The sequence below is a fragment of the Haliotis asinina genome, chromosome 5, assembly GCF_037392515.1.
Source record: "Haliotis asinina isolate JCU_RB_2024 chromosome 5, JCU_Hal_asi_v2, whole genome shotgun sequence".
In the NCBI taxonomy this organism is placed as follows: Eukaryota; Metazoa; Mollusca; class Gastropoda; order Lepetellida; family Haliotidae; genus Haliotis; species Haliotis asinina.
In genome coordinates this window covers 58,292,642-58,307,210 of record NC_090284.1, presented here as the reverse complement: position 1 = coordinate 58,307,210, position 14,569 = coordinate 58,292,642, and the positions used below count along the sequence as shown (strand labels likewise).

Sequence of the window (14,569 nt, the reverse complement as noted above, 5' to 3'; positions counted from 1 at the left end):
GTTGATCGCCCATGTGTTTATGTGTGTGTAACCCCGGCGGAGACTCTAGGTCGATTCCTAATATGGTACGAATTTATGGTACAAATACCCATGTTCGATTCCCCCAGTCATGGTTACAACATGCGAAGTCCATGTCTTATGTCACCCGCCGTGATATATTTGTATAGTGCTAAAAGCGGCGTAAAATTACACTCATTCGAAGCGTTAACCTGCCATAAACTGAGTAATTCAGGGCCATTGGTCATACAGCTGTATGTTGAATTTTACGCCTCCACTTTATTTTGTCTTAGGTGTTCATTTCTAATTAGAGGTCATCAAAATAGTGTGAAACTTACACCACCAGTTGATTCAGCAAAGTACTAACTGAACGATATCGTTTAATTGAATAGCAAATCTCGCTTTGAAATTTATAACTGATTCAAACGTTAACAAATTCATTTCTTCAACACCATGCCGAGTTTTTTTTTAAAATGTCTCATCGCAGAGCCTTCGATACTTTCAACAATAATGATTTTACAATTGGAAAACGATCGTTTGAAAATCAACATATTTAATTGACATAAGTTGTATAGTCGTAAAGCCAACCCTAAGTGTAAAATCAATTTCGTTTAATTATGCATTGGCACGAGATATACCATTATAGTGGTGTTGAACTGTACTCCCACGGAAAATGTCAGGTTTTTTCATCGGAAAGTGACTCTCATGAAATGAATGACTGATTTCCTCTAACTGTAGTGATGTTTCGGTCTAATAATAGTCTAGCACGGCGCGCGCGTGCTCAACACGCATCACGTCAAGGAAGAATCTCGTGCTGAATGCGTTTAGCATTGATTCTGAATCAGCTGGAGTTTACCGAGGTTGCCAAGAGGCTGGTTTGGGGGCTATGAGAGACGCGCTCTGATTGGTCAATTCTGTTATAGTCTTATCTAAATATCGCAGCAGATTCGCTTCCGGGATTTCCACATTTGCTTGCGTATTTGACTCTGATCACCTGTAAATGTCTGATCCTTTGTGACGCGCTGCCTGTTTACGGTAAAGAGTGCTGAAGTGCGTTGTTGTCATTGAGGAGCGTAACGGATTATGAAGGATTGGGCAACTGTTGTCTTTAAAAAGCAGCAAAAACCTGTTACTGGACTTCTGCAGTAAGAGCACTATTTCAATGACAACAGATCCTTAGGGTATATGTCGGGGTTTCGTTTACTTCGAACGGGTATGCGTTTGTAATGGTAAGGCCGTCTTCATATTCAAAGCATAAGTCGACTTATTTAATAAAAACGGAGGTATTTGAGACACGGTATGGCCTGAGTTGTCCCCCTTAGTTGTGTCCGAATCCGGTTCTAATCTAAACTTTGAACTGAGTGTCGTCCTCGGGCAACCTGTTCCTGCATGTTGGTGGTGAATGGTTAAGCCTACCGCTTGCGTCATGTCGATTTAGGCTACATTTGACAGAGACACTGTCATTTAGGTAACATACTAAGATTACAAAACGAACGGAATCAGTTCTTGTACTCAGTTTTACTGAGTTGTATTTTTTATTAGGTCACAAATTTGCTTCTACTCAGAGTCCTAAAAAGAGGGGTTTGTTTGTTTCATTTTGTTTCTTGTTTAACCACGCATGCAGCAATATTCCATGGGAGTGGTCTGTAAATAACTGAATCGGCACCAGTGATCAACAGCATGAGCATCGATCTACGCAATTAGGATACGAAGACATGTGTCAAACCTGATCACCCAATTCCGTTGTCCGCCTCTTTCGACAATGAAGTTGCATGTTATTGGTTTCAAACACCACCAAGATTTCAGCTTCAAAACGGCAGTCTGTAAATTATCGAGTTTGGACAAGAAAATCCAGTGACTGACATCATTCGCATTGATTTACGCTATGATTTAGGCATTTGGGATATGATAACACAAGAACACCACTTTTAACTCGGATTTTCACAGGTAGATCTTATAAATCAAAATGTATTCTCAAAGGGAAAATGTATATACTTCTCGCAAATGATTGATTTGTACGAAATACATAAGAATTTAAATATCTTGTTTTTCCCAAGTGATCTAAAAAAACAGAAACCCGCGTCTTGTCTGTGGGACTAGCAACGGTTTTACTGGGCTCCCGTCTAAACAGTTTAGACCTCCTCGCCACTGTATTTACATTTGGGTTGTTTATTTGGTATTGGTGTAAACAATGATGGTAGTTCTGGGTCATGGTCATTGTTATCCCTAATCTGTACTAACGCTGCTCGAAATTTTGTAAATATTTATACGCCATTTTCAATATTTAGCACCCATATATATACGGTTACGTTTAACTGATCATAGTTTATGCATATGGTCCCCTGTGATGTCTGGAACATGAAATGAACCTAATGATTTGCACGCATGTGACATTAACATGGGACATTAAAATGGGAAAATTAACATGGGACACTAACATGGCAAAATTAACATGGGACATTAGCATGGGACATGAACATAGGAAATTTGCATGGGACATTAACATTGATAACACAGTCACCACAAGGACGCTTCTCGGACAATGCATTGTTGATAACATACTATCAGGTTTAATTTTCATCAAGATAAGATGCCCTTAGTAATACCGTGTTTGTTGGGAAACTATTGAACGGAATCATTCATATTGGTACGAGCTTATCTGTAAGTTGACAGTTATGTTTGTTTGTTGTTTGAATCAGCGCAGTATTCCAGTTTTCTGACAGTAGTCTGTAAATAATCGAGTCTGGCCAGACAATCCAGCGATTGACACTCTGCGCATCTATCTACGTACAGATATGCATCACCATACTCAGCGAACCTGACCATTCGGTCTCAATTGTCTGGCCAGACAATCCAGTGATTGAGGGTAAGATTCTTTATGAATAACAACTTCTTTATTATCACTCTTGCTTGACAACGGTATAAGGATCTATACCGAAACGTCGCATCATATATAATAAAGTTGTTATCCATAAAGAATCTTACCTTCTATTACTCTCCAGCTTCTAATGATGCCAATCAAACAAATAAAAAAAATCCAGTGATTGGCACCCTGAGAGTTCATCTATATACGTACAGATACGCATTAACTAAGTCACCGAGCCTGACCATCCGATCCCGTTTGTCTGAACCAGAAAAGCCAGTGATTGACATCCGGGACGAACAGATATGCAAGGGGCATTCAGAGGGTTCGAACCCCCTGAACCAATCCCTCCCCTCCCCAACCCCGCTTTCAAATTTCCTGAATCCGCCCATGCCGTTAGTCATCTCTAACAAGAGGGTGGGTAGCAAATGATCTATCCTAACCCGTATGATAATCCTAATGCTAAGTATTACCTGAATTACGCGCTCAGCCAAATACGACCAAATACAACCGGCAACCTAGATGATGCAAGTACCGCTAACATCTCCTTACTCCTGGTTATAGCGCTGCTACAAACTTGAGACAATCGTCCTAATGTTCACATTGACAGGTTTGATATGTAGCTGTTGATTTCAAACTGTTACCAAGCAGCTATTTCTCTAAAAGTAAACTTGGTTAGTAGATGCTCAGTAGGGTAATCCTATTCTAAATCGACACATGCTCGGCTCGACAAGCTGAGATTAAGAGTCGCCCGGCGAACGCTACCGGCATGCCATACTGCTTGTCTGTACATCGATGGCTTTCCGTCAGGCCTTAAGGGGAGGGATCATTCACGTCCAGGCTCGGTCAACACCTTCGGAAGTCACGAAAGGGAGGCGCACATTTATGAAACGCACTATAGTCGAGCCGGTTTCTGAGCGAGTGTCTCTTCTACCGTACGCAATTGGCCCAGTTGACTATCATACGTGAACATGTGAGCAACAGTGTAGTGGGGGACCGTGTTGTGTGCGTCTTGTGTTATTTGACAAGATGAGGCGAATTTTGAGTCGTCTGATCACTTTAGGTTTACTGTTATGTGTGGTCCATGTTTGGTCCGAACGGATTTGTGGAACGGAATTCACAGACGCTGGATCAAGTGCATTGTTAGCGGATATTATTGTGGAGGGTCGTGTTAGGAGAGTACCCGAAGGATCGGACCGGTACAATGTGACAATCAATGTTCGCAAGCTCAAGAAAGGTGAAACATTACTCAACGGCGGTAAGAAGCCCAAGTCAATCAGTATAGGCCCATTTGGGAAAGAAAATAAACAAGATTGTGTCGGCAAGGTTGTTGCGAAGAAAATATATTTATTTTTCCTTAGGAAACCTCCCAACGGTGGAAAATATTTGGAAATATCCGCCTTGCCGGTTAAAGCTAAAAAACGGACCTCCAGACTTATCCAGAAAACAATATGCAACGATTGTGGTAAGTAAGCAAATTAGCATTTACATCAGTTAACTTGAGTATATCTGACACACCTGAGACTGATTGCCGAGGTGGCCTACCTGTAGGGTACCTGTTGTCAAGACAGGTGTAAGTCCTTGTCATATGTAATCAGTGCTGAAGTTGTGTAACATACCTGCCCGTTGTACGAGCAAGTACTAAGTTGCGTACGGCTCATGGTGTTAATAGTCATACATTGTTCTTGATTGCGTCTCGTACGTTATTGCTACGGGTTTCGACGTTGGAACCCGGGTGTATTGATTTCTCTTCATCGAGTCATCTCGTATGTAAAAATAGGCCAGTTTAAATAGCTCGCGCATTTACACCCACATCCACCTCTATTTCAGGCCTGTCACTGTAACGGTAAATCAATTTTGTCACCAAGGCGGAATGGACAGTTTTAGATAGTCCAGATGGCTCAGTCAGATGAAATGGCTCTCAAAGAAATGTACATGGTTGAAATTGATCTCCGACAGGTTGTTCTTCCACAGTGTGACATTGACCTTCACTCGATCTCACTGAGAGCGTTTTCTTGCGTTATAGTAAGTCCCAAACTCGGTAATGCTGTAGGATGTAGATTAACCGTAAGAGGTTGGAGTGTACGGTAGAGTTTAGGTAGGGTGAAACGCCTGTCGGTTTCAATAAGCTATAATCGCCTTTGGGCCAAGGTGTTACCTAATCCAATCTTAAACCCCTTTTGGTTGTTCTTCACAGCAGGTGTGGGTGGCGTGTGTAATGACAATCTATTATGTGTGGGTAACTACCCAGTAGCAAGTCAAACATATTGTCACCAACAAATGATTGTTAGAGGTAAGGTGTTACCTAACTAAGATCCTAACCCTTTCGACTGTTCTTTATATTAGTGTGGGTGAGGGAGATCTTACTTTACAAAATTATGGTTAAGTTCTCCATGACAAGTCAAATATATTGTCATTATAACATATGCTTCTTTTTAGAACTTTATGCTCCATTCTCAAAAGTGTTTGTAATTTGACAGGTGGTCGAAAAAGTAAAGAAGGCACTCAACTTGCATATGATATTTGTCTGATAGTTTCAATCCTATCTTATCTTTATGACAGTGTTTGTTGGACAGTAAAAGGTACTACTGAACTGTGAGTGAGTGAGTGAGTTTCGGTTTTTGCCGCTTTTAGTACTATCCCAGCAATATCACATTGGGGACACCAGTAATTTTACTTCAGACATTGTACCCATGTTGGGAATTGAGCCTAGGGGTTATAAAGTTGTTCTTTAAATAATTAACTGTATTCTACTGGAGTAAAATGCACCTAAGGCTGAACAGCAAGCCCACATATTCCCCAGGATGTGGGATATGCCATTGGATTTCGAGCCAAAGAGACACAGCTAGAGCTGTCAGTGTGGGTGTATTGAGTGAGGCCATGACAAGTCATGACACCTGTAGGAGAAATATCATTGGTGCTTGATAAACGGGTGGAATTCTAGAAATCTAATTGATACTCCCACACAACCTGGGGATTCAGTCTAACAAGGGTAAGGCCCTGGTCTAAACCTGCCTTCGGGATTACCTAAACCAACACTGTGATTTTAAGCAAATATGCTCACGCATTTATTACATTCACACAGGGTTGGAGAGTTTAACATAAACAGATATTTCTGGTAAAACGCATACCATCGATGCTGCATTGTATGTTTTATTGAGAGTCATGAATTTCTGACTGACATTTTTATGAGTGAATTATGGGACTTGCATTAGATTTCCACATTAAAAGTGACACATCCGGGAAATATCATAACAAGGCAGTGAACAATGTTTAATGTTATGAGAAAATGTACTAATATGAAATGAGTCATTATGCTGTTATTTCATGGACTTGGTATATATCTGATGTTCACGGTGGACAGGTAGCATACGACTGAGACCATTAACGACTGACATTAACACTGTCCATATAACATGACATTTGCACTGTTCAGGTAGCATGACAATAACACTGTTGAGGTAACATGACATTAAAACTGTCCAGATAGCATGACATTAACACAGTCCAGATTCCGTGACATTAACTCTGTCCAGGTAGCATGACATTAACACTGCCCAGGTACCATGACATTAACACTGTCTAGGTAGCATGACATTAACACTGCCCAGATTCCATGACAATAACACTGACCAGTGAATCTGAGTTTTGTATACTCATGTCATGAAATTAAGGTACTGATGTTTTTATCTCTTCAATGCATATTTCTAAGAAGGCTACATCCTATGCATTGATTGCAAGGCATATTACTGTATTCAATACCTGGTGCAGAATATCAAAATCAACTCCAATTAGCCGTTACAGCATGTTTCAATCCACTGCTCTTATTGATTCTAAGCAGTAGGTGGCTCATGCTTGAAGCTTTGCCCTCAGTTTAGACCATTTATGGAATCACAGACTGTGATTACATTTCAATAATGGCAGATGTCTTTTCACAAAGAACCCAGGAACCCATATAAGTTAGAGATTTAAGGTTACTCCACGACAGGGCTGCTTCCTATGCTTTGTCGGAACCACATGTGCCACAGTTTGGCAAATTGCGAATGGGAATTTTGTCGGCAGACGGCTATTCCCAATGTCTTTGATGTCTGTGAGTGGTTCCATGGCAGTGTGATTGTTTGTTCTCTAAGTGATAGGTAATTATGTATAGACTATTCATGCTCAGCCTGCTATATGGGTCGGTTTGCCTTCACTCGCAAAAAACATGCTGTGCTCATTTAGCAAAAAACAAGAAAAACATGTTTTAATTTTTTCAGTCATTTCAATTTTGGTCTCAATTTTCATGAAACAGAAATTATTATTTTAAAAAGTTCCACTTAACCACATGTTAAAGCTGCAGAAGAGGGTTTAGGAGTGAAATACTTAGTTAGATCCTGGTGTAAGAAAACCATCCTTGAAACAGATCATGTTTGCGATGAACTACAGACAACAAGACCACATGGCTGAAATTATAAACCTCTTAATGTTTCCTACGCCAAATATGCCATGCCTTTCATAATGAATTCTAAAGCTTTCTCAGAGTACCAGCAATGTTAGGATAAGTTGCAAGTGTGCTTTCCTTCAGAGGCAGCTCTATGGTTCGGGTGTTTGTGTCATCACAGCGCCCAGGGTCAAATTTGGCCATAACATCGACCACTGGTTTAGCATGTGTGGACTTGATTATCTCATGAAAGAAAAGTATAGTACCTAGAACAGTTACCAGACTATCAAAAGATGTACCTTTAAACATAGTAAGGACAGTATTTTCTGTTTTGGTCAATCAATGAATTTGTCTTGATGTCAAATTTGGTGATGTAGCCTAGTGGTTAAAGTGTTGCTTGTCATAGGAGAAGGCACAGGTTTGACTCCCAACATGGGTACAACGCATGATGGCCATTTGGCCTCTCCTGTGTGACGTTGCAGGAATGCTGCTAAAAGCGGCCTAAAACAATACTCACTCACACCAGGGTGACTCAGACTCAGTGTATTTGTAAATGTATTAAAAAAATAAAACTAGACATATTATCATGCCATATTTCCGAAGTTTATCAGGTAGTAGCTCCTGCTGGTGACCTAACCACCTGCAGGTGCTTGAAGGTGGTATGGTCTACTGAAGCTGATAGCCTCTTTATCTTTATCTGAACACTCTCACGATTCATCAGTCTTACCGGCGAATGCGAAAGTGAAACTTCCTCTTGTCAGCCTTAAACATGTTCACAGATTGAATTCAGATTATTTCATACTCTAGTAGGGGCCAAAGGGGTAGCCTAGTGGTTAAAGTGTTTGCTCATCACACCGAAGACCCAGGTTCAATTCCCCACATGGGTACGATGTGTGAAGCCCATTTTCTGATGTGATATTGCTGGAATATTGCTATAAAGCGGCGTAAAGCCAAACTCACTGACTCACTCGTACTCTAATTCAAGTTCTAATTTCACGCAAACGGTTCATGGTTAGAATGAGTGAATTTAGTTGTGTTTAGAGTTCTCCAGTAGTAGCAGTGCAAGAGTTGCCTCAATCGATGGGTGGTTTGGCTAATAACTGGTCAGTTCAAGACCAGACAATTATATTTTCTCTTTGGGACCCTCCTAAAGTGGTGATATCTTGTGTGACATACTGCAAGACATGCAGTCATGAACTCTAGAAACGTGACAACTGCCACCAATAGTTTATCCCTAATTATGTTGGTAATGTACGCTGTTGTATCATATACAATGACACCTCGTTAACCCAGACCATACTCCATAATAAACAATTATCCAGATTAACACATAATGGATACTGAGAAATGTGGCTGTGTGATAACTAGCTGTGCCTAACAGGCTGCTTGAGTTGAATATTCCCCAGGGAGTTCAGTTATTTAAAAGAATGCCAGAACAAAATAGACATCTGCTGATCACGGAACACTGAAGCACCTTGAGCATGTACTAGTTGCATGGATACGAGCTCTCTTTAAATATCCAGCCATATCATCATCGAATATTTTTAGGATAAAATGGAATTGTCAACAAGTTCATTCGGAAGTAAGTGTCTTTAGTAATGTGGTAACACTGTATACTACAGAATGCAGTCATTATCAAGTGTCCTCATCAACAGTTATCATAGAATTGTCATAGAGATTATAACATCAAGCACCTGACAGAGTAGTTTCCCCTTGTCAGTTAAATGAGGTTTAATGCTGCAGTATTTCAGTATTACTTAACAGCTTAAAATGAGGGAAAATCTTAGCAATACTGAACGTATACCACTTTAGTGAAACCACAAACATGGCTGTAGTGCTGACTGAGACATTACTGGGACAAACATGGATTGGAACCAACAGTCACAGGTTCCTGGTATGCCAAAGGGAGGCAACTCTACACACTTGCCCCACTTTAGACAGTGGGCCACCTGTCTGAAGACAGTCTGACAAAAATTGTTTACTATCCACCCGCTTTATCATGCTCTTCAGATTCATGACAAGGTTAGCTACAGTTCATCAGACCAATGTGTGTTTAGCTCTTGATGGTCATATGTTCATTTACCAAAAGACGAAGAAATGAAGACCTTCATTTCATTACAGCAGCCAAAGTGCTCCATTTATGTGCCAATATGAATATGATTAATCACTAGTAGGTTATGGGCAATCTGTTAATTGAAATTATTCTATTTGTGGCATAGTTGTATTTACACGCGGGAACAGATTAAGGGACTGTAGAGGTCACAGGCCTGTTATCTGTAATTATGCAGGTTGGTAGATTAAAGGTTGTGTGTCGTTGCCGATGCAGCAAGACCCGAGGCTACTTTGTATAACTGACGCAGCAGAAGTTATGACAGTGGTGATCAGATTTTAACTTGATGTATACATTTGACATAGTAGTGCCTTCATTTGTTTTTTGTCAGATCGCGTTTTGATATTTTGCAACTTTAACACACATAAGAGTGAAAGTTGCATGTTAACTTGGATTATTGAAAGATGTCTTGGTGACATATTGCTTTGGTTGTTGAAGAACCTTTTCAGAACATAGAAAACTGAAGCTGTGATCGTTCAAAGGTGTGTCAGATGAGACGTAATCAAATCTAAGTTTTTTAACATGTTTATTTGCATCAGATTTTTCAGATACTGTTGTACCTGTAAACAACTGTGACAGTGTAAGGTGTCAAGAATTTTTTAAAATTTTTTCATCAATCTTTGTTCATATCATTTGTTCAAAATAACTTTGTAAAAGCATAGTGTTCGGGTTAAACATATTATTTTTCTAGAAAATTAACAAAAGTACTCTAAGATGTTCCAGACAGCCAATGAGCAGCCTAAAGAAGCTAGCATTCCAAGCTGGGTACCATCCACTTTTGACTCAGCAGGCATTTTGTTCACTCAATACCCATTCTGTGCCCTTTCTGTAAACAAGAAAGGGATTGACTCAGAATTCTTCAGATTTCCAATGCCTCCACCTATCTGTCTTTATCCGTTTAGCATTGTATGAGCAAAGGTGGAAATAATCAAGATATTATTTTGGTACCATAATTCCACTAAACCCAGCTTCCTGTGCGGCTACTACAGGACACGTCTTTGAAGTATCAGCAATAACACTCATTAAGTGTAAGCAGAGGCATTAAGGCTACTGCTGAGGTCAGAAGGACTTATGGCCAGACTTTCATGCTGACTGACCACCATGAAAATAACTCTACTTGTCTCTTCTTAACAGCCATGTAAACTGATTTGTGGCTGGATATTGAGTTGTAAGGAGAGCCTGGTGAATGATTTGGTTGGATATGTACATGAAACATGGAGATTAAATGTTTAATTCATATTTTATTGTATTTATTCCCTGCAGAGAAGCAAACAGAATTTTGATTTTTATTGAAATGTTGTTTATGGGACCTTCATATCTCTGATTATTGATAATCTCACAGAACAAACCCATGAAGATCAGGTTAGAATTGATCTTCTGCAAGTTTGTTGTAAGATGTGATTGATCTTAGAGTTGATGGAGTAGCCCAGTGGTTAGAGTGACCACTTGTCACACCAAAGACCCAGGTTAGATTCCCTGAATGGATACATTGGATAAAGCCCATTTCTGATGAGCTTAACCGAATTTTCCTAAAAGTAAAACGAAAAAAACCCACAAGATACTGATTGAAAGATTCTAACAAGACAGACTTTTCCTCTGAAATGACTGAACATGATAGTATTTTTGGAATAACTGTAAAGAATAGAGAAACAAAACGTGCCCCCGTAATCAACAGGAAATCCGATGTTATCTTTGGAAATGCCTCCAGTTGTTCATGGCTTACTAAGTTTTAGGCATGCAGCGTGACCAGCCTGCAGAAAATCTGTACTCTCAGAAAAATAAATTAGCCAGTTTTCAACTCTAAATCATTAACTTGAAAAAATATTGTAAAATGATCCCACTCACTCACTCACTCACACTAAACCAACTTTACTCTGTTACTCTGAAGGAAGTTGCATCTCAAGCCTGCGATAAGATTTGGCTGTTAAAAAACAGTATTTTGTTCATCTTTCTGCTGACTTGTATCCAAAAAACTTAAGAGGTTATCGAGAAATACATTCTGTTGTATCTTTTTTGGTTGAAATAACACACACTGGAACTGAAGAAAAAAGTTAGAAACAATATTTGTCCTTTAAACCTCACAAATATCACTGTTTGAACATTGTAGAAAACTGGCAAGACAAGACTGTTAATCCATTAAAAATTCATTCAGGCATGAAGTGACCTTTCAGTATCGCCTGTCCAATTGTCCTGAATTGACAGGTCATCAATCAATTACCTGTATGTAACGGATTTAATGAGACTGATGTTGTTTATAGTTCACGATGATAGACAGAAGTAGTGTTGCGCTGTGACTGTCAATGATGGAGCGTCTTTATATAAGTGATCTGATTGGTATACTGGCTCTGAAATGGCTGACAGATGGGAAAAATGCATTGTTGTATAACTGACTGCAGTAGTGGAAAGTCTGATCTGCTTTGAAACAACAAACAATTATTGTATTATTGCATTCTCCTCTTCTGTACTCATTTAGAGAGTGAGTTAGTGAGCTTAGTTTAGGATGTTTTTTGTAATCTTCCAGTAATATCATAGTTGGGGGACACTAAAGAAAGAGCTTCACACTCAGGGAAGAAGACTGTGTTTTGAAACACTGGCCAGGCTGTTAGTAAGAGGTTACAGCTGACAAGTGTACAGATAGTAGTTCTGATTTTGGAATACCAGATTAAGGTCGCAGGTACAGCTTGATAGGAAAGGTGATGGTCAGCTGTTTGTAGCTGTTGGTTAGAATGGCATGAGACAATCCATGGATTTTCAGGTCTTCAGAGGAATACCTTTGATGTTGAAGACAAGTGACTGTGGGAGTGTTTCACATGTGAAAATCACCCTACATCATTGATAATATCGAGAGCTAGGAAACGTATCAGAAAATGTGAATCCTTCAGTTTACACATATAGGATTGGGATCTTGCAACAGAGAGGAAGAGATTCTGCTTAGCACTCTTTGAACTGAAATGAGGAAAACCTCGAAAGACACTGTCCCCAAACAGACACAGATGTATCAAAGACACTCCCAGCTTATCTGTAGCATATCAAATGATCATTTGAAAATTTGAAAATACTAAGTGTTTGTTAAATGAGGTTCTTGTACAAGAAGGTCATTCTTATTTCCATACATTTTCGTTGATAACTTTTACTGATAGAATCTGAGACTATATAGTTTTTGTAGCTAAACGATTGGCCTGTGGCATGCCTGTTACCGCTAATGAGGGTATTTTTGATGGCCTATCTTACTTTTTGAATAACATACTGTGCGTCTTTGGTTAGCTTTACTTTTGATGTTGATAATAAAGTGCATGATATGTTTTATGGGTCGGTTCCAGACTCCTCATTTTTGTAATAGGCAGCATGGATTCACATGTGAAAATTTGTGGTTCAACATTATTACTTTTTTGTGAGAATATTCATAAGAAATTCATGATACTGATACTCAAATGATAAATTTTGTAACAAATCCATGAAAGTGATACTTTTTCATAATGTAATCGAACAGCAGTATAAATGCTGTAATGTAATTGCGTGTAAAGGAATATTTTTTGTTTATTGTGAAAGGGTACCTTGCAACTATGCAAACTTATACAAATACTCAGGTATTTCATACTTTTTATATTTTGATATTACAAGTTTTGCAATGTTTCATGGAGTGAGAGAAATATTCCTATCAAAAATAATTATCTTAAGATTTGAAAGAGGAAGCATGGAAAGTGAGTAAGTGAGTCAGTTGGGTTTTACACCACGCATAGGAAAATCCCATCAATACATGCAGGGACACAAGAAAAGGGTTTCACACATGGTACACATCTGAGGACTCTAACCCAAGTCTTCCTTTTTGACTGTTTGAATGAGTGAGTGAGTTGTGTTTTATGCCAATTTTAGCAATATTTGAGCAACATCACTATGCAGGACACCAGAAATATGTCCCATGTGTGGAGTCAAAACAGGACCTTGGTGTGACAAGAGAACGCTTGAACTGCATGGCTAACCCACTGCCTTCTTTAACTCTTAGACAACTATGCTGCCTCTAGTCCAGGTGTGAAAATGATGCTTGTTTTCAATTTATTAACTAGTTCTCAGAGTGTTCAACAAGTGGTTGAAGTGTTAGCTTGTCACACCAAAGGTCCGGGTTCATTTCCATACATGAGCACAGTGTAACACCATTTCTGATTACCCAGTGCAGTAACTCCTTGATGTGGATTCCACAGTTATTCAGGGGTTAGCTTATGTTCTGATACCAGAGCTGGAAGATCGTCCTCTGTAGACATGTTGGTGTTATGTTGTCAGACAAAAGCAAACATACATGATCACAATTCAGTGGTATTTTATTGTACTCAGTGGGCGAGATGGGTGGATACCATCTCACCATGACTCACTAGGATTTCACCCATGAATGATTTCCTGGGGGCTATCTCAAAACGTATTTGGATTATTTGTGTACATCCACTTTTTTTAACCATGTATTTTATCAGTATTGCCAGAAACAACACCCATGACTTTGCTCTTTCACATTTGAGATGTTCATAACCATGTATGAATTTGTATGCTTATATATATAATTATTTATCCTCGAGAAGTCATGAAATGTTTGAGCTGGTATGAATGATGGCAGAATCCATTATTGCCCACTTAACTGTCTGCAGGGTATACTTAGCGACCTACTTGTGATCTGTGTAGTGTACAGTTTCTTGTCAGTGTGTGAGAAACCACAGTTTTTATTAGTAACATTGCCTACCTACCAAAATGTCATCCCAAATAGTTTCAAGATATATGAAACTTAGAATGACTATCATCTCATAATACCTCTTTTGACTATTTTGAATAGTTGCCAGGAAAGTAGTGCACTCCTCTTTCTAAACAATGTCTTGGCTTCCTGCTTTGTAACAGGTGTGTGAATGTATTTGTTTAAAATATCAGTAAGGTGTGACTCTGTTAAGGAGTTAAGTACAATATATTTACAAGGAAATTAGGTAAATTAGTAATAATGAGTTGGAAAAGTGTTTTTAGCAATGGTTGATGAATTATGTGTCAGCCACATAACATAAATTGACCTGAAGCTCAGTCCTTCTTGTAAAGCATTACAAGATTAAAGCACTTGTTCATCACGCTGAAGACACAGGTTGAATTCCCTACAAAGTACAATGTGTGAAACCCATTTCTGTTGTCCCCACCATGATATTGCTGGATG

The 14,569-nt window shown here is 39.2% G+C and overlaps 1 protein-coding gene across 2 annotated transcripts in view; it reads left to right on the top strand.

Moving 5' to 3' along the window:
• Positions 1–3,764: 3,764 nt before the first annotated feature.
• Positions 3,765–14,569, top strand: part of LOC137284926 (pro-neuregulin-1, membrane-bound isoform-like) — a 111,855-nt gene continuing 101,050 nt past the window's right edge. For both annotated transcript variants that reach the window (XM_067816976.1, XM_067816977.1), the window contains exon 1: positions 3,765–4,325. In XM_067816976.1, coding sequence (XP_067673077.1) covers positions 3,890–4,325 — 436 coding nt within the window. In that variant the 5' untranslated portion in view covers positions 3,765–3,889. The remainder of the gene's footprint in view (positions 4,326–14,569) is intronic.